The 19,150-nt window shown below is 51.4% G+C and overlaps 1 protein-coding gene across 1 annotated transcript in view; it reads right to left on the bottom strand.

The window, feature by feature from the left end:
* The window catches only part of PIK3R3 (phosphoinositide-3-kinase regulatory subunit 3), a 358,799-nt gene that overhangs the window by 187,402 nt on the left and 152,247 nt on the right, over positions 1 to 19,150 (bottom strand). The window contains exon 5 of the mRNA XM_050961835.1: positions 18,867 to 18,998. Coding sequence (XP_050817792.1) covers positions 18,867 to 18,998 — 132 coding nt within the window. The remainder of the gene's footprint in view (positions 1 to 18,866; positions 18,999 to 19,150) is intronic.

The raw sequence follows: 19,150 nt of genomic DNA, 5'->3' as shown, positions 1-19,150 counted from the left end.
CTGTGGGTAAAGGGAGGAGTTCGGACTCCAGGACTCCTAGGCCAGCACTAAATGTCACGGTCGGGTTCCCCTGGAGAGGAAGTGGAAGAGTTGCATTGCACACAAGTGATGGTTTCTTTCCTCTTGATCAAAGCCTCCGGGAAGTTGGCTCCATGGAGGGTAGGGGCCTCTCTTTTCCAGCAATCCTTTTGCAAGGGATGAAAACCCCCCAAATCTTCAGCGTTTTAAGATGTTGCAAAAAAAAAACAACTGAGCCTCCGCCCCCGCCCGGTTTGCAGAGACGAGACCGACTATCCGCAGGAATGTTGCAGTGTCACAGGGGTACGGTCCAGCTTTCTTTTCCTCTTGCTTGTTTCCAATTTGTGCAATCACATGGCTGCATGAGCACTAGTAATGAGCAATTACTGTGGGCAAACAGACATCCACGCTGAAGACGGCTCTTTCGACTGATGGGTAAAGGGATTTTCTTTTGCATGCAGGCTGGATGGGGCCAATTCATGGCTGGGGGGAGTGCCACTGAAATTGAACCAAAGACACATTTGGCCCAGCGAGTTTGCTAGTAACATGAAAGATCCATTGCATGTCGATGTGACTAGATGGTGACCACAAGGTCGTGGGGTCAAACACTCCAGAACTTGGGTTCATATCTGGGCAGAAAGGAGTAACGGACATTTCACTCTTAAAATTCTATCTCTGGCTGAAAGATCACACCAAGGGTCCTGCCACCACCTCTGGGCACTGGCCAGGTAGAGTTTAAGGATCTCAACTCCTTTAAACACATCTCATCCTGACATCCTGCCTGGCGGGTCTCTAAGACAAACATTTTCAAACTTTCAGACCAAAATCCAAAGCCAGGCAAAAAACTCACCGGGGTTGGAGTTTTGTTACAAGTCCTAGGCTCCAGCAACCCACACAGATCTTTTGGCAAATCTGGCTTGTAGTTCTGAGAGTGGCAAGTGAATTCATGGGTTCAATGCATTTGCAGAGGCCCCACCTCGAAAAGAGGCTAAACCCAGCGGCTTTGGCTGAGTTTTATTTGGGTTGGGTTGGGTTGGATCTCGGAATGAGAGCAAAACTAGACTCGGAGCGAAACTGAGGGAGGAGGAGGAGGAGCAACTGTGATGACTGCCTTCTTGGCCAACACATGAAGCATTGAACTGGGGACCTCCACATTCACAAGCAAGGGCTTGAGATAGAAAGCTCTGTAGGTAGGAACTGGAACAACTCATATCTTCTGTGGATCAGCACAACGTGCACCCACCAGAGGGTTTTACAATGTCACACAGACCGGAAATGCAGGGGAAAAGGAGGGTTTGCGTGAACCCCCTGGGGGAAAGCCCCCAAAGGCTCACAAAGCCCCAGCACGAGCAGGATCCCCTATTCCCAGCGGCTCTCAAAACATGGTCTGTGGAGCACCAGTTGTTTGAAGAACCAAACATCTGGAGAACCATTTTGCAGTAGCACAGGGGACCCTCTCTAGCCCCATGTTCAAGCATTTCTTCAGCATCCCAACACTGCTTCATGAATCACCAACACTACCTCGCATAACGTTCTTGGATCTCCTGGCAGGTCACCCACCCAGACAGAAACTCCCCTCACCTTCTCCAGTAGGGAATACCAGTTTGCCAGGACCCAGCACCAGTCCACAGACTGCCCTACAGAGGCCTGGCAGCAGCGACTGTATTGAATCTGACCATAGGTTTTCACGTCCAAGAACCGCAATCACAGATGGCAAAAGCCTGATAGACCATCTTGTTGCTCTCCCAGCCGGCGCAGCACTGATCCCCGTTGGACACTAACCAGTGTTTGGGCCCGTTGGTCACAAGCAGTGGGATTTTCCATGCAATTTGCTTTATCCCCTTAATCTCTTCCTAATAGAAGTCCAAGGGAAGATGAAACTTCCATTCCCTCATCTCACAGCTCCAGGCCAAGATTCTGAAACGTGTCTTGATTTTGGATGGTCAGTTTTAGGCTTTATCCACACTAAGAGCGGGATTCTGAGCTCACACAGATACGCATACGCATGCTACCTCACGATAGCTAGCGTGAGCATGTCTGCGCCTGCTGGGAATCGCACTCTGATCTGATTCTGGTGGATGCTTTAAAGGCAAATGTAAAAATTAACTCCCTCCTGAGAAAAAGAGCTTTAAAGCCCGTGAAAGCACCAGTTGCATTCGCCTTTGTTTCCGGCTTTGGCCTCCTCCTTGCATCATGAAACAAACAAAGATTATTTCTGCCCTGGAATTTCTGGAACTCGCAGGCTGCGGAGAGGGGGCGGGGGGGGGGAGAGACGACGGCTCCCCTTTGAAGTAGCTTAATGAGCCGGTCAAGCTAATTGCTTTCTAATTGAGTTTTTATTCTTGGAAAGGAGGCAGCCTCTGATTACTTCCCTAAAATGTGAGAGGGAGGAAAGCAGGACGGGACACTCCATCCCCACGTCATGCTCCCTGTGGGCCATTTTGGGAGCCAGCTGACCTAGTGTATTTCTCATGGGGGCTTCTCGGTAGGGAGTTGTGTCTGCTCATGCTGTGTGTGTGCGGCGGGGGGGAGTTATGAGGGGCAGAGAGTGGAGGACGGCTAGTTGTGCAGGCAGAGGGAGAATCACCGTGGAGCTGGTAAATAGTTTGGGGTGGAGGAGTTGGGCTAGTTCAATGCTGAGCTCCAGCGGGGAAGAATGGCTTCCAGTGAGTCTTGATAAACACTTGCATAGAACCATCGGCATGCCGATGTGCCAGTCTGACCCCGCCAGGAGAGGGCCTCGTAGATCCCTGTGCCGTGCCGTCGTGATTCCATACTGCCAGCGTCACTGCGCCGCGTGGCCGGCCTAGACATCTCCTCATCCTGGAACACAGCCAAAGGAGCGGGAATCTCTCCAGCCTTTGAAACACGTGGCCTCTGGAGAGCTCAGAGGTGAGAATGAAGTTTAGATAGAAAAAAAAAGGGTGATACACACTTCTTAGAGGTAGAGATATTTATCTATCCATCCATCCATCCATCAGCATACATACGTCTGTCCACCCCATACATATCTCACCATACATCTCTCTCTAGCCAGCCAGCCATCCCCATACTTCTGTCCACCTGATATATATCCATCCACTCCCATACTTCTATCCACACCATCCATATCTCTCCATCCCTCCACCCTTTACATATCTATCTCCCCATCCATCCACCCCATATGTCTATCCACCCCCATACATGTCTATCTAGCCATCCATCCATCAGCATACATATCCATTCACCCCATACGTCTGTCCACCCCATACATATCTATGCACCCCATACATCTTTCTCTTTCTATTTCCCTTTGTCTCTCTCTCTCTCTCTCCACCCATCCCAGCGGGATACTGAGGTGCCGTCTCTATCCCCCTTCCATGAAGACTCTGCATTACCTCACACCCTGTGCAGCCTGATTGACTTCAACAGGACAGCGCGAGGGGCAGATCAGCCCAGGATTTGGCCCTTAAAGTCTACAGCCCAGATCTGCCAATGGCTCTGCTGGGATAAGCCCAGTGATGCCGCTCGGTGCTGGTGTGACCCCGGGCAGAGACACCGACAGGCTCTAACTCTAAATAGCTCAGTCCCCACCCATGGGATGACGCCCTGGCCTGCCATGACCTGGCCTCCTCCCCCGGCTTTCTCAGCCTCTCTTCTCATTGTCCCCAGTGCTGCATACGGAGGACGCCAGGGAAGCTGCAGTGTATTTCGGTTGCTGCTGCGTGTTACGCCTGGGGCACACTAAGACGAAGGGGATTAAGTTTAAAATTAAAGGGCCTGATTGTTATTTGTGCTGGCTATAATTGATAGGTTCTCTTCGGAGGTTAATCTGCTCCTAATTCAGCAGTGTCTGGGTATTCGTCCTTTAGGTAGGGTTTTCTGAGGACTTAATCAGTGTACAGCCCAGCGGGTCTCCTGAAGGAGCAAAGGACGAAGCTAGCGATCGAGAAGGACAAAGCTGTGCTGAGACCTCCGCGGAGGGCTCCCCTTTACAAACACCTGAACAGTCGGTGCTGAGAAATGCCTTCCCAAGAGTGTCAGAGGAGCACACACTGCTTCTAAGCCTTCTGGATAGACGGAGGCAGAGAAGGAATAAAACACAGCCCTTCTTGTTCCAAAAGCACAGCCCCCCCCGCCAACTCGACCTGAAGGAGAATCTTCAGTGATTATTAGACATATAGGGCGTATGAAACACAGTTCCGAGCCTAGCGACTAGATGGCAGCAGCACACAGACCCATCAGCCGCTAGTGTGTTACAATACTGAAAGAAACATCATTGAGATATTAAAAAAACACCTGCTACTTAACATCAGGGCTCATTAAAAATAAATGAAAACCCAGCACCACTGAAAGTTAGGGTCTCTTTGCCGATGCCGATCCTGCCCTCACGTATACAGGTGCCTCACTTTAAGGTTCTGAGTCGGCCTGCAGCACCGTGCCCCCTAGCCCCATAAACTGCCGAGCCACCCATTCCTGGAGCACCAAGACTGTCTTTGGAGGCTTCCCATCCCCATGCAAAGGCAGCTCAACAGTGCTGAGCTTGGGAGAGCACAAGGCCTGCTACCTTTGGCTGACGGGCGAGAGAAAGGTCCCACATGGCAACTCCAGGCTGGTTCCGTGGTGAGGGATCTCAGGAGAGGTGTCAGGTGTGTAGACAGCTGCGGTGATCAGGCGGCTGCAGGAAGCTTTGCTCCCGGGCAGGGCATTGGAGGGGGCCCCCAGCTCACTCTCTCAAAACCAAGTTCAAACTTCATGGGCCAAGTTACATCTTTTGCTCAGTCTCCTGCCAAACACTGAATGATCCAGGGAGCCTGAGGAGCCAGCTGTTCCAGTCAGAGGGAAATCCCTGTCCCGGAGGCAGTTCCTGCGTTACCCACGCTGACTCAGCTGTGGTGAGAGCAGGAGAGAGAAGCCAGCACGGAGGTGGCTGGGGAAGCTGCCCTGAGCCAGTCTGTGCTGGATATGGCCTGTGCATTCACCGAACAGAGATGAGGGCAGCAGGCCACGGCTTGCCAACAGCAAAGGCATCGGTGGCAAATCAGAGCTGCTCCCCAGATAATCACGATGAACTTTGTCTACACAGGATGTCCCTGGGCAGCAAGTGAATGCGTCGGAAATTCACCTCCTAGCTTGCCACGCAGCAGTGCCTTATGCAGACAAGTCCCCAGTATCCAATCTGCTGCGCTGGGCCGTTCTCTGAGCCGCCAGCTCCTGCCATTCTGCTCGCAGGTGCTTCCAGCCTGGCTGGAACCCAGTAAAAGAGGTTTGCTACCTCACCCCAATAAACTGTGAGTTGAGACACAAACCCTCCAACCCAAGGGAGTTCTGAGCCAAAGGTGCCCCGGCCTCCTCCTATCAGCCCAACTGTGCTTCCGTCCCTGTGGCACGTCCTGCCGCAGCAGGGGATTAGGGGGAGGTAACAGAGCAATGGTAAGAGCTGGGAGTGGTCATACGCAGACCATCAGCCAAACGGCTCCAAGTAGCCAGGAATGCTGTTAGTGCTGGAGATGGAACTACCGCAAAGACCCACCCTCTGAGCACCCTGGAAGCTTTAGCTCCACACTGGGTCCTCTCTCTAAATAACAGTCAGTGCTTCGTCTCCAGGTCCCAAAGCACTGCACAGCGGCAGCTCGGCATTCTGAGTGCCCTGTCCTTTGGCAGACGGGGAAACAGAGTCACAGTGAGGTGATGTGACTAGCCCCCGATCACACGGGCAGTCGGTGGCAGAACCGGGGCTCCAACTGAGGAGTCAGATTGTCAGAGGGTGTCTCCGGACAAAGCCAGCACGAGCCAGAGGTCCTCGGCACTGCTGAGATTCCTGACGCCCAGGCTGCTCATTATCCACATACGATCACACTGCCCCTACGCTCCGCTTGAAACTGTGCCAAGAAGGGCCCAGCTCCCCTCTGGCCAAGCGGGGGAGCGAAGGGGGTTAAATTGCTGCTGTGGTGGAATATAACAGTAACCCACAGTCTCCTAACCCCCACTGCCTCACTTGGGCGTTACCATTCTGGGGGATATGAAATATGGAGGCAGACGCCATCCACGGTAGCATTTTGTCTCCAGCTGGTATCTGCTCATCCAAATTAGTACTAGTTTTACGTCAGCTCTCGATGCTGAAGTGAAAATGGGCTCCACTGCAGCAGGTGCGGTCAAGGTCTGTGTGACGATGCGGTTCTGGCGGGACCCAACTGAGAGTGACAATTCAGGACCAATTGCTCAGAGCAGGGCAGTTACAGCCCAAGACTGAGGTTTTTCCACCTCTAAGGCAAACCAAACCAGCCAGACAAAAATGACTTCGGTTTCACCCCACTGGCTAACCACAAGTCACACATGCAATTTCCTTAGACACTCCAGTCTCCCAGTTATCACCACCAGTGCCGCCTGTCCTGGGGATGAATGGTTATGAAAACCAACACCCCAGTAAAAGAAAAAAGTTCTCTCGATCCCAAAGGACCAAGCCCCAGACCCAGGTCAATATACACATTAGATCTTACCCACAAATCACGCTGTTGCCAATCCTTTAGAATCTAAAATCTAAAGGTTTATTCATAAAAGGAAAAAGATAGAGATGAGAGCTAGAATTGGTTAAATGGAATCAATTTCATACAGTGATGGCAAAGTTCTTAGTTCAGGCTTGTAGCAGTGATGGAGTAAACTGCAGGTTAAAATCAAGTCTCTGGAGAACATCTCCTGCTGAGATGGGTCAACAGTCCTTTGTTCAGAGCTTCAGTTTGTAGCAAAGTCCCTCCAGAGCTAAGAAGCAGGACTGAAGTCAAGATGGAGATAAGGCATCAGCCTTATATAGGCTCTTCCAGGTGTAAGAACCTCTTTGTTCTTACTGTGGAAAATTACAGCAAAATGGAGTCTGGAGTCACACGGGCAAGTCCCTGCATACTTTGCCGAGTTACAAGGTGTATCTGCCTCCTCTCAATGGGTCAATTGTGTAGCTGATGGTCCTTAATGGGCCATCAGGCAGGCTAGGTAGAGCTAACAACAACTTGTCTGGGATGTCTCCCAGAAGCACAGCACAAATTTGAAATACAGACAGTATAGAGCCAATACTCATAACTTCAACTAAAAAATGATACATACATACAGACAGAATAATCATAACCAGCAACCCATAACCTGGTCTTAGACACCTTATATGACCCCCTTTACACAAGATTTGGTGCCACTATGTTCTATATGGTTCCCGATTATATCAATAACGTCACAGCCTGTATAAACGTAGGGCTGCGAGGAACCTTGAGAGGTCAGCTGGCTGAGCCCCCCTCTCCGAGACAGGACCAAGGAAACCCAGAGCCTAGAGCCCTGCACAGATACAAAATATGTATCTGCGGCCGAGCCGTGACAGAAGCGGTGAAAGCTTCCCAAAGAGGGGGCGGGGGGACCACTTGTCAAACCATGGCCCTCTCCCACATGTTGCCCCTTCCCCCCAAGGCCAGTCAGGCTTGTCTTTGCAATGTTCTGCCCGCGGCAGCATGTTTACCGAGTGGGATGCGCGCATGCCTGGAACCTGACGAGCCGCGTGGGGGCAGGAAGCTCAGCCCTTCCCATCCTGCAGATCAGCAGCCCGGCCTCCCTGATCCCCGTCCCTACAAGCCCTGCTCATCCATGGCACAGATGTGCCGCTCGGCGGGGGGAGCTGTGGACTCAGGATGAGGCTGTTGATTTAGATGAAGAAGCTACAAGTAAAGCGAAGGAATGAAGGCAAACGAGGAGCCTGATCCAACCCCTGGGGCCTGACCCACCGCCTCTGTGTTCCAGTGGGAGTCCTGCCATTGAATCAGGCCTTACCTGCCCTGGCAGAATAAACTAAGAATAAGCATGTGCTGGAGCTAAACCTGGCACGGCCAGGCTGGTACGCGAGTACTTACCAGGCCCAGTGCTCTTGCTCCTGGAGCTCAGAGTTCAAATCTCTCCGCTTGCAAGAGCAGGCTACGGTTTACAAGAGGTATGTTGGCATTGCCATCCTCAGAGGGGGTCAGGGCTGCTAAGCGATAGTGACAGGAAATGGACCCTTTCCAGCACTGAGTCCTGGGGGGTGGGGGTTGACAGCTGAGTCATGGAGATTTGAAGTGGGAGGGGGAAGTCCCAGGAGAAATGTGGTTGGTTGGCCATGTGCCATCGTGTGCGTGGAGGGATGCCGGGAAAATGCAGGCACGCGACCTGTTTGCCCTGCAAGCCCTTTAGCCGATGCAGTGGCTGGAGAAAGAGGCAATCGGCAGAGGAGGGAAAAGCCAAAGGCGCCGTGGCAAGCGAGGCTTTTCGAGCTGCGAAGGGCTTGTCTGCAAGCTGGGGTCATCGCTCATTAAGAGCTAATTCAATTCGGTCTCGTTTAGCCAGCTGCGTTCCCCACGGCGATCTCCTGGTTTGGTCCGTCCTAGGCGAGCCAAAAGAATGATTTAAAGAGGTGATAATCCCGCGGACGGTGGAAATGTTTTATTCCTTGAGACAGGAAGGTCTGGGCAGTTATAACAACAACAGAGGGGGAAACCTTATTTCAAAACTTGGGCTCCGAAGGAGGAAAAGGGAGCCAAGTTTTTAAGCGAAGCGGATGGTTAACCATTTGGGTGACCGCGCGACAGCGATCCTGCCTTGTGGAGACACTGGGATTCTGGGCTCAAAGTAGGTAGGAGAGTGAGCTCCTGAGGATCCCAGATGCAAAGAGAAACAGTACCCTCATGGGTCTGCCCCAGTGGTCTCTGGGTGATGCTACGATCTGCCCTGCGGTCTGGGAGACGCGGAGTTAATTGCTGGAAGGGACTACTTCATGTTGTTCAGCAGTGACCCCTTCTGGCCAGTTGGGAACTACAGCGTGGCAGCAGCTGGCTCTGAAGGATGGGGCTGTTACACACGGCCGAGTGGGTGGAAGGTGCCAAGTGACCAGTCAGGCTGCCCAGGGCACACGGAGAGGCAGCATGGGGCAGTGGTTAGCATGTGAGCTGAAGAGGGGAGTTCGATTCCTGGCTCTGCTGCAGCCTTCCTGCATGTCTTTGGGCAAGACACTTAGCCGATCTGTGCCTCAGTTGCCTCAGTTTCTCCCTCTGTAGCATGTGGCTCACAGCCCTGCCCTGCCTCCCAGGGGTGTGTGAGGATAAGTGTGTAAAGACTGTGAGGTGCTCATGTACTGTCAATGGGAGAACCCCTCCTGTCAGCACAGGTAGTGTCTACACTTCAGTGTAGACAAGCCCTTAGCCTCAGATCCAAAGACAATCACAGTGGGGGCCAAGCAGCCTTTTTCGGCCTCAACAGAAGGTGCAGTCAAGCCCCTTTATGCAGTAAAAACAGCTACAGGAAAGGGTGGTGATCACCCACAACAATCAGCCACATGGCGGCTCAGGACTAACCCAGGCACATTAACAGGGGTTTCCTGGGTTGCACAGACAGAAGCTAGGATACTAGTTACAGACTGTGTTAGGGGCAGAGCAAACCAGAGAGGGTGTCCGTGTGAGCCAGAGAGGACGCTCCTTGAGCGCACAGCTCACTGGAGGGGCAGACACAGAGGTATCTGGGCCCAGAATAAATGTTCTGTACATAACTAAGATGACCCCAAGTATATATCTGACTCATATCACCAATATCTCATCTTGTTCTGAATGAAATAGACCTGCAGGGCTCTGAATATTAGCTAACTGAAGCCAAAGCCTGAGCAATGTAGCTATACAGGGGCCTCTGTGGTGTGGGGCCCCAGGCAACTGTCCTGCTTGCTACCCCCTAACGCCGACCCTGGCTTGTATATGCAGAAAACCTGTTATTGTGGCACAGGGGGGCCATGGAGTTTTTATAGCATGTGCAGGGGCCTCCGAAAGGAAAAGGTCGAGAACTCCTGAACTCCACCGATGGCCCCAGGCTTCCTTTCTTTTGCCGGTTCAGCTTTCACAAGGCCATCTGCTCTGGACACGGATGTTAGAGCATCACGGTGGGGACATGCATATGTGCTGGGGTGTCTACCAATTCATGGCTTCCTAGGCCAGAAGGGACCACTGTGACCATCTAGTCTGACCTCCCATATAACAGGCCAGAGAATTGCCCCAAATAGTTCCTGCAGAAGATCTGTTAGAAAAACATCCCGTCTTGATTGAAACAGTCGTCAGTAATGAAGAATCCACCATGATCCTTGGTAAATTGTTCCCACTGGTTACTTACTCTCACTGTTGGAAATGTATATCTTACATTCCATCTGAATCTGTCTAGGTTCAACTTCCAGCCCCTGCTAGAGCTTTCTCTGCTAGACTGAAGAGCCTGTTATCAAATATTTGCTTTAGCGGCAGGGTACTTACAGACTCTCATCCAGTCACCTTTGCTTTCTTAAGCTCCTTGAGTTTATCACTCCGAGGCAGGTTTTCTAATCCTTTAATCATGTTATGGCTCTTCTCCCAACCCTCTCCGGTTCATCTACGTTCTTTTTGAACGGTGGGCACCAGAACTGGGCCCAGGATTCCAGCAGAGGTTGCACCAGGCCACATACAGAGGTGAAATAACCTCTCTGCTCCTGCACGAGATCCCAGGACGGCATTAGCTCTTTTGGTCCCAGCGTTGCACTGGGAACTCGCGTTCAGCTGATTCTCCACCACAACCCCCAAATCCTTGTCTGTCACTGCTTCCCAGGAGAGAGTCCCCCGTCTGGTAAGTATGCTCCTAAATGTGGACATTTCCACATCACCGTATTAAAACACATTGTTTGCTGGTGCCTAGCTGACCAAGCAATCCAGGCCGCTCTGCCAATAGGGATCATTAATACCGGGAGGAGTTGGGACGAGAGCTGACTCGCCCGCACCTGGAGACCTGGCCTGTCATAAACAGATAGCTAAGGGTTAATGTCTCTTTCACCTGGAAAGGAGTAACCTGAAACACCTGACCAGAGGACCAATCAGGAAACAAGACTTTTTCAAATCTGGGTGGAGGGAAGTTTGTGTCTGAGTTTCTTTGTTTTTTGTCTTGTGCCTGTCTCTCTCTCGGCTATGAGAGGATTTCTGTCTCTTGCTTTCTAATCTTCTGTTTCCAAGTTGTAAGTACAAATATAGTAAGGCAGTAAGGTTTATATTGTTTTCTTTTGTATTTACATGTGTGTAGTTGCTGGAATGTGTTAAATTGTATTCTTTTGAATAAGGCTGTTTATTCATATTTCTTTTAAGCAATTGACCTTGTATTTGTCACCTTAATACAGAGAGACCATTTTTATGTATTTTTTTTCTTTTTACATAAAGCTTTCTTTTAAGACCTGTTGGAGTTTTTCTTTAGAGGGGAACTCCAGGGAATTGAGTCTGTGCTCACCAGGGAGGTGGTGGGAGGAAGAAGTTAGGGGGAAATCTGTGTGTGTTAGATTTACTAGCCTGACTTTGCATTCCCTCTGGGTGAAGAGGGAAGTACTTCTGTTTCCAGGACTGGAAATAGGGAGGGTGGAGTTCCTCTGTTTAGATTCACAGAGCTTGCTTCTGTGTATCTCTCCAGGAACCCAGGGAGGGAACACCTGGAGGGGGGAAGGGAAATGGTTTATTCCCCTTTGTTGTGAGACTCAAGGAATTTGGGTCTTGGGGTCCCCAGGGAAGGTTTTTGGGGGGACCAGAGTGCCCCAAAACACTCTAATTTTTTGGGTGGTGGCAGCTTTACCAGGTCCAAGCTGGTAACTAAGCTTGGAGGTTTTCATGCTAACCCCCATATTTTGGACGCTAAGGTCCAAATCAGGGAATAGGTTATGACATGGCCCCATCCCAGAACTCAGTGGTAACCAACCACAACTAGCACTGGCCTCATCTATGCCACAAGCCCCATCTGTCCATGGCTGCAACCAGCCTCTAACAGATTAAATGGTGCATGCTTTGCCTGCCTAGCTGCTGAATGAGGATCTCAGTGTTTTCCAGTGCATGCACGCCTAGATGTATAAAGGTATCTAGGTGCCGATGTCATATTCGTTTCAATGGGCGTTAGGCACTGAAATAAGCTTTGTGAATCTGGGCCCGCGGCCGCTGTATCGCCTCCCCCAGGAGCAATCATTCTAAGTAAATGCCCCAGTACAGGAGATACGGGACACTCCTGGAGCCAATTCCACACCCACGGCCACCAAGAAACAGAGCTGCCAGGAAAACCAGACAACAGGACCAGCCCAGCCATAAGGCAGGGCTTTGCACCGACCAGAGAGTCAGCCTGTGGGGAACAAAATGTGGGCCTTCTGGAACTAGGAGCATGTACTTCTGCAGCCTGAACTCAGGGCCATCTCAGTGGTTACTCCACTAGGAATGCTTCTGCAAGGGGCAGTGCTCATGGGCAGAGCAGGCAGGTCTGAGGGATGCGTGGCCACTCACCCAGTGCAAGAGCCAAAGGAGAGACTGACGGCACTGGGAACTAGATGGATCTGACTGGTTGATGGGGCATTACAGCCCCGGAGTAGCTGGTACAACATGGGGGTGTGACCTCCTCTGAACGTCTGGCCTTCAGAAGCTCTGGGGACTGTGCTGGGACCCTGACTCAGCGTGTGGCACAGCAAAACACACACTGAGGAGCAAGGGCTGAGGGTTCATAGGTCTATGAATCTATGAAAAGGGGAGCCAGACGGATACTCCCCGGATCTCATCTAGCACCGTTCATCTGCCGCTCTTCCAGCACTTACTGAGGAGGGCAGGATCGTTACCCCCATTTACATAGGGGAACTTGAGGCACGAGGCGGGGATGTGACCTGCAAAAGGTCACCCAGCAAGTCAGTAGCTGAGCTGGCAATAAGACCCCAGATCTCCTGAGGCCCAGTGCTCTACCCACTAGGCTACACTGTCTCCCCCAACTTGCGACGTTTGCCCATTGATTTTTAAGTCTTTGCTTGTTAAATCCTTGTATGCAGGTCCACTTGCTCATCCTAATACAGCACTCGAGAGCATGATGACAGAAGCTGGGAAAGCACTGTGAGGTCATTCCGCCCAGCCCCGGTCACCACGGCATCCCCCGTAGGGCTTTGCCCGAGTCTAGTTTTTCCACCTTGGGCAAAGGTCAAATTCAAGCTGGCTGGATTGTACAAGATCATAGACAGCTCCAAACAAGGGGGAAGGTGCTCAGAGAGAGGCAGGAAGCACCATTATTAAGCTGTCCGAGCCTGAATCTTTTGTTATAAAGTCATGAAATTCCTCTGCTGGGCAAGGCCACCCTAGCAGCTTCCTGGAGATGGCTTAAAGTGCTCTCCAGCCTCATGTGCAGACAGGCTTCCAGAACCATGCTGCTCAAGGTAGAAGATTCCAGAGCACAGTAGGTACTTAGCTGACAGGCCCCTTAAAATACGATCCAGGGATTATCAGTTCTTCTGAGCAGGGGCTGGATCTTCCTATCCATTTGGAAAGTAGCCAGTACATTTTGGATAAGACCACGATAGAAATAATATTCGCCATGCAGACAGCTAGCTAACTCTGTCTGCTCCCGGTAAGGGTTTCCATGCTAAAGGCCCTCTTACAGTAGAGGAGGAGGACTGGACTGAGATTTGGGAGTCCATCGTTCAGTTCTCATCTCTATCCCAGACTATGCGTGATGTGGGACAAGTCCCGTTGTCTCCATTCCCCACCTGTGAACTGAGGATAACAATTCCCTACCTCACACTGGTGCGGTGGGGATAAATTCACTCCCGTGTGCAAGGTGCTCAGAGATGCTGGCGGGGGCAGCGACAGAAGAAAGTCTGCTCTTTGGCGTAGTCCCTGCTTTCTCTCTGTTAGAAATCACTTAGAAGGTCTTTGGAGCCCAGCCTGGCTGCTGGATGAACTGAAGATTTCCGCCTGCCTGAACCTTCCCAGTTATAAGCACTTGGCTGGTTGTTTGAATGAAAAATTCAAATAAAACCTAACCTGTAACAATCTAATGCAGGCCAAAAATGCTCCCAGAGACCGAAAGGAGCTTCCAACATCCTGAGCGAAAAAGCAGAGCTTTTTCTATGCCCATATAAAGCCAAAAGTTGACTGGATTACAGTAAAACCTTCCCAGGCACCCAAGCCAAAATATTGTAATAATGCTTTCTTCCTAGGCCCGAAGCACAGGGACCTGGCAGCCACTTGGCCTTCTGGCATGGCCAGGGCACACCGGCTCTGCGCCGAGAGCCTTTCAGCGTTTGAGACAACGCCACTTATTCGGGCGCAGGGTGAATTTCTTAGAAGTGCCATTGGTTTTGCCACCGGGCGCCGTTATTTTGGAGCCACACGTGTACCTGTACTAGAGGCTAATGAGAGGGTGCTAACGAGTAAATCCTGCAGTCATCAGCCTTTGCTCAAGAAGAATCGCACACTGAAGTCAATGTGAATTTTTGCCTGACGGAGTAAAAAGTAGTGAGGACTTCAGGATTTGACCAGGTTGGGATTAGAATTCAGGACCCAAGCCCTGAGGAGCTCTGCTTGCTCAGTCATGTGTCACTCCAGCAGAGGACTAGTCTTCGCAGACAAAGTCCTTAACCAAGGGTCCTGGTTCAGAACACTTCTCAATGTTTGCTCCTGCACCTACAAGGGGATGGACTAGAAAGTCCAGATTCAGATGCTAACCAGGCCTTCTGCTCTGTATTTTCCTGACTCTTCTTTACTTCTAGGACTGAAGAGAGTTAGTTTCTCCAGCATATGTAACTCTCAAGGCGTCTCGGCAAAGGGCTAGATACCAGCGATGCAGGCTCAGGTCACTTGCCTCCTTAGACATTAGGACCGGCTTCGCTGAGGGATGGATGTTGGGCTTATCCCAGGGGTATTTTCAAGGACTGCTGAGATCTATGGCTTCTGCCCCGATAACCACCGGAGATGGGCACAACCGACTGTGGTTTCACGTCTCTGCCCAAAGGAAGCGTTTAGATTCTTTGCTGCTGGGTGGAAATTCATGGTGTTTGGCTTGGTTGATGGTTGTGCACAATCCAAGGGAGCAGCACTTGGATGCTGGGGGATTGTGAAATGCCTCAGCCCTGGTATGCGGAGAGCTTGTTTGTTATGATTCACGGCATGGGAGAGGATTGTTTAGGAATTCTACCACAGCCTGCCGTAGAAGCACCACCAGACTCCTGAATTCCTCTGTGCACATAGCTCAGTGAGGCTGGTTTATGCAAGTAGGGAAAACAGCTGGTAAGGGAGCAAGGGGCCTTCCCTCGCCCATTGTGCTGCTGCACAATTTCAGACCTTGTGTACTCCACTGGCCTGTGGCGTGTGCTCACGTCTCCGCTTAGTGGCTGGGCCCATAGACAATAGCAGCAGCTACTTCCCCACTGTAGAGAGAGAGCTCTTCCTTAGCACGAGTGGGAGAGCCTGTGATTTCCAGCGTTAAAGTCCCTGGGTTCAGTCCCCATCCTCGACTATGGCGTCTGTTTGAGGACTCAGTTGCAGATCTGGTTTACTCACAGCCCCTGGAGTGCAAGGAGTGAGCAGGCCTAGAACCCCTGCTGGCGCTGGGTATCCCAGAGAGGGCAATGCTGCCCTCTCCATCAGCAGAGCCAGGAAGGAGCATGTCCTGTCCCTCAGGAAAGCACCGTGCCTACCTGAGAGACTCCAGCAGCTGGCATGGGGCCTGCAATTCTCTGCAGTGGAGTTTGTGGCTAGCCCGTGGAAGGACAGGATTTCCTGAAGTTTTGAGGAGCCCAAGCCTTCCTGGGGAATGAACTAACTGATTCTGCAGGTCTGAAAATCTCCCTGCCTCTGAGGGAGCTCAAATTCAGAGCTGAACATCGCGGCCTGACCCATGGCACTCTGCTACAAGTGGGGTCATCAGCGGAGGACCCAATTTCCCCCTCACCAGCTTTGCTCTGCAGCTGATAGGGGCCTCTCACACGTTCTCAGCTTGATGGCTCGACTGACCCAAGAGACAAAAAAACCACAGCCAACCTAGCCCCATATAGCTGAGCACCACTGGCCCCCTTGCATTTATCGAATGTCTGTGAAAAGCTGCTGGACAGAGCGCATGGGTCATCTACAGTGGCTGCAATTGTTAGTAATGCTAACGTCATGGCTGTTTCGGAGGGATTTGTGTGCTGGGGACAGGGATAGTGGATGAAGGGCAGGGGAGACGCCACATGCGCATGATTCCTCTAGAAGTTTTCAGTTTCCTTTAACTCTTTCTTTTCAATTGAGATTAAAAAGGAAAAGAAAAAAACAAACAAACAAAAAAAAACAGCTGAAAATCCTATTGGAGGTGTCCCCATGAGGCCTTGGATGGAGCAGGCCAGGCGTGGCTTGTGCTGGTTAGTTTTAGAACGATCATTTCTGTTATTAGTGACAATCTCTTGCTGGAGCTGGTGTCAACTCTCCTAGCTCACTAGACTTTAATGGAGCTACTGCAGCTGATCCCAGCTGCAGATTGGCCACTCAGTCGCTGCCTTGCAGACTTTACAGGCGGAAGCCCTGATTCTGAAAATACCTTCCTGGTGTGACTAGCCTGTCCGCCTGACTCGAATGGGACTAGTCCCAGGAGGGAGGGTTGGCAGCCCTGCAGCCTCCCTTGGGCAACAGACGATGCAACGGGGAAGGGAAACAAGGTAAAATCACGGCAGTGGTTCGTTCAGATTGGTGCTTGTTTCATCACCGCCCTTTCCTGAATGGCCACGCAGCATTTGCTCCCTGCCCTAAACTGCCTGCCTGCTGGCCCGCCCCAGAGGTGGCTGCATTTCAGCCACGTGCGAAGTGATCCCGGGGTGTAATCTGTCGATCTCTGTTGGTATAGCGCTCCTTTGGGATGAAAGGCTAGTGGTGGGCCACAGTCATCCCTGGGGTAACTCCACGGACAGCAGGGGTGGATTTGGCCCGTTATTACCTCTAAATCTCAGCGCCTGTAACTAAGCAGCGAGGCCAAGAGCAAGGAGCACCTTTGCACTGGGCTTCGAATCTGTGCCCTTTCACAGATTGGCTGCAACAAGGAAGGGCATCCGCACTGAAGAACGACTCTAAAGAGAAACCGATGCTGCTTCTGGTGAAGGACTCTCCGTGGCTATTTAACATTTTACTAGCAGGTCCCTGCCCGTTGCGTCTATCTCCCGATGTCATCCCAGTGACGGACACAGCAGGGACAACGGGCTCCAGGGAGGTGAGTGCTTTTCCTAAAGACTCTTCCATGCCAGGGGTCGTGAGGTCGCCAGCGGCGTGACAAATGATGGATGAGGCAGGGAGGGGCGGTGGGGACGTCGCTTTTAATGGCGATCGATTTCTTGACCTTGATCGAACACTTGGGGTGGGGGTTTCCATGTGCTCCATCCATCCCCGGCAGTTGGATCATTATGAATAGCCGCTTGAAGAGATTATTATGGACTGGGAGACAGGGACAAAGCCTGATGATGCCTGTTAGGGAGGGAGGACGGGGGAAGCAACATGTTCTGCTCGTTCTGAGATTCAGCTTCTTCGGAGTGTCAGCTAACAGGGAGCCATGGCTCAAGTAAACTGGAGCAGCCAGAGCTCTAAAGCAGTAAGTGGGAATGGGAAAAGAAATGGGAGTCGAGTGGTCTGGGTTCACTTCCTTGCTTTTCCAGGGAGACCCTGGACCAGTCACTTAGTTCCTCTGAACTTCCTTTGGAACGGGGATAAAGCTACTCCCTTTTGGTTGCCATTTGTCTGTCTCGTCTCTTTAGATTGTAACCTCTCCAGGGCAGGGACGGTCTACCATGTCCTCTGTGTATGTAGAGTGCTTAGCCCAAGGGGGACCCCATCTCAGATGGGGCCTCTAAACTCTGCTGCTGAGGATGGATTACATGGGGAGAATTTACTGGTACAGAAACCCTTGCAATGCAGCCTACCCTACACGGCACTTCATCCCAGATCCGTGTCACCTACCACACGCTAAGCAAGACTGACTTCAATCCTTTGGGTTTATTAGGCTCTTTAGGGGGAGACCTCTAATGAACTGTGAAATGCCCACAAGGTAGAAGCAAGGGTGATTCAGTGAGGGGCATCTTTCCTGATCCATTATCCTAGTGGGATGGGGGGGTGCCGCTGTGTTTGGGAGGAGACATTAAGCCTTTATCCCAGCCTCTTGGGGTCATTAAAATACATCACTGTGTTTTTATCAATTGTAGAAAGAGAGAAGGAATCCCACGAAGGAAATTTCCCCTGAAGACCATTACCTGGAGACACACTGCTGCCCCTTCTACATGGGTGGAATCTGCTATACATTTCAGGGACCCTCCAGATCCAAGCCCACCCCTAACTTTAAAACAAATAAAAGGAAGTATTTCTTCACACAACGCACAGTCAACCTGTGGAACTCCTTGCCAGAGGATGTTGTGAGGGCCAAGACCATAACAGAGTTCAAAAAAGAACTAGATAAGTTCATAGAGGATAGGTCCATCAATGGCTATTAGCCAAGATGGGCAGGGATGGTGACCCTAAACTCTGTTTGCCAGAAGCTGGGAATGAGCGACAGGGGATGCATCACTTGATGATTCCCTGTTCAGTTCATTCCCTCTGGGGCACCTGGCATTGGCCACCATCAGAAGACAAGGTACTGGGCAAGATGGACCTTTGGTCTGACCCAGTAGGGCCATTCTTATGTTCTTAACTCTTCTGTATCGGGGTGGATCCTAAAGCAGAGGGACCAATATTAGATGCAGCAGAGGATAGTGGAAATCTCACGGGAACAAGTGATCTCATGAGGTTTCCCCAAGCTTGCCAACACCACTAGAACAGCTAGAGGATGTCTGATGCCGTCTAACTGGCCCTAGCCCTGGCTTAACCATGCGCCTGAACTCCAGCCCTTCAACATAAGCCCAGTCTGGATCCAGATGTGGACCCCACCAGTCACTCCAGACCGAGCTCTATTCAGTAGCACCAGCAACTGCTCACAAGACGCAGTGATGACCCCTTTACCAGGCCTTCCCATGATGAAGCTTGAAGAATCTCACCACCCATAAAGCAACCAGGCAAAGCAAATGGGGTGATTACCTTGAGCAGTGTAGATTAATTCGCTGTAGATTGCGGGGTGGATCACAGGGCATGGGAGCTCGTGGAGGTACCACTTCAGTGCCTCGGCCAACGTCTGCCCATCAAATGGGTCCGTGTCTACAGCTGCTGCATCTGGAAGGGGAGCGGAGGAAGAATGTCACTCCCATAGGCCAAAGATACAGACGAGCTGGCGGGGGGGGAATGTCTGCCCCAGAGCAAAACCCTTCATGGTCTGGAGGGATCCCACACCGAGGCTGAAACTGACCTATCCTCACGGCTGAGAC

Source organism: Gopherus flavomarginatus, chromosome 7, assembly GCF_025201925.1.
Source record: "Gopherus flavomarginatus isolate rGopFla2 chromosome 7, rGopFla2.mat.asm, whole genome shotgun sequence".
Taxonomy (NCBI): domain Eukaryota; kingdom Metazoa; phylum Chordata; order Testudines; family Testudinidae; genus Gopherus; species Gopherus flavomarginatus.
Note: the sequence above shows the minus strand (reverse complement) of the source record. Positions and strands in the feature narration are given on the sequence as shown.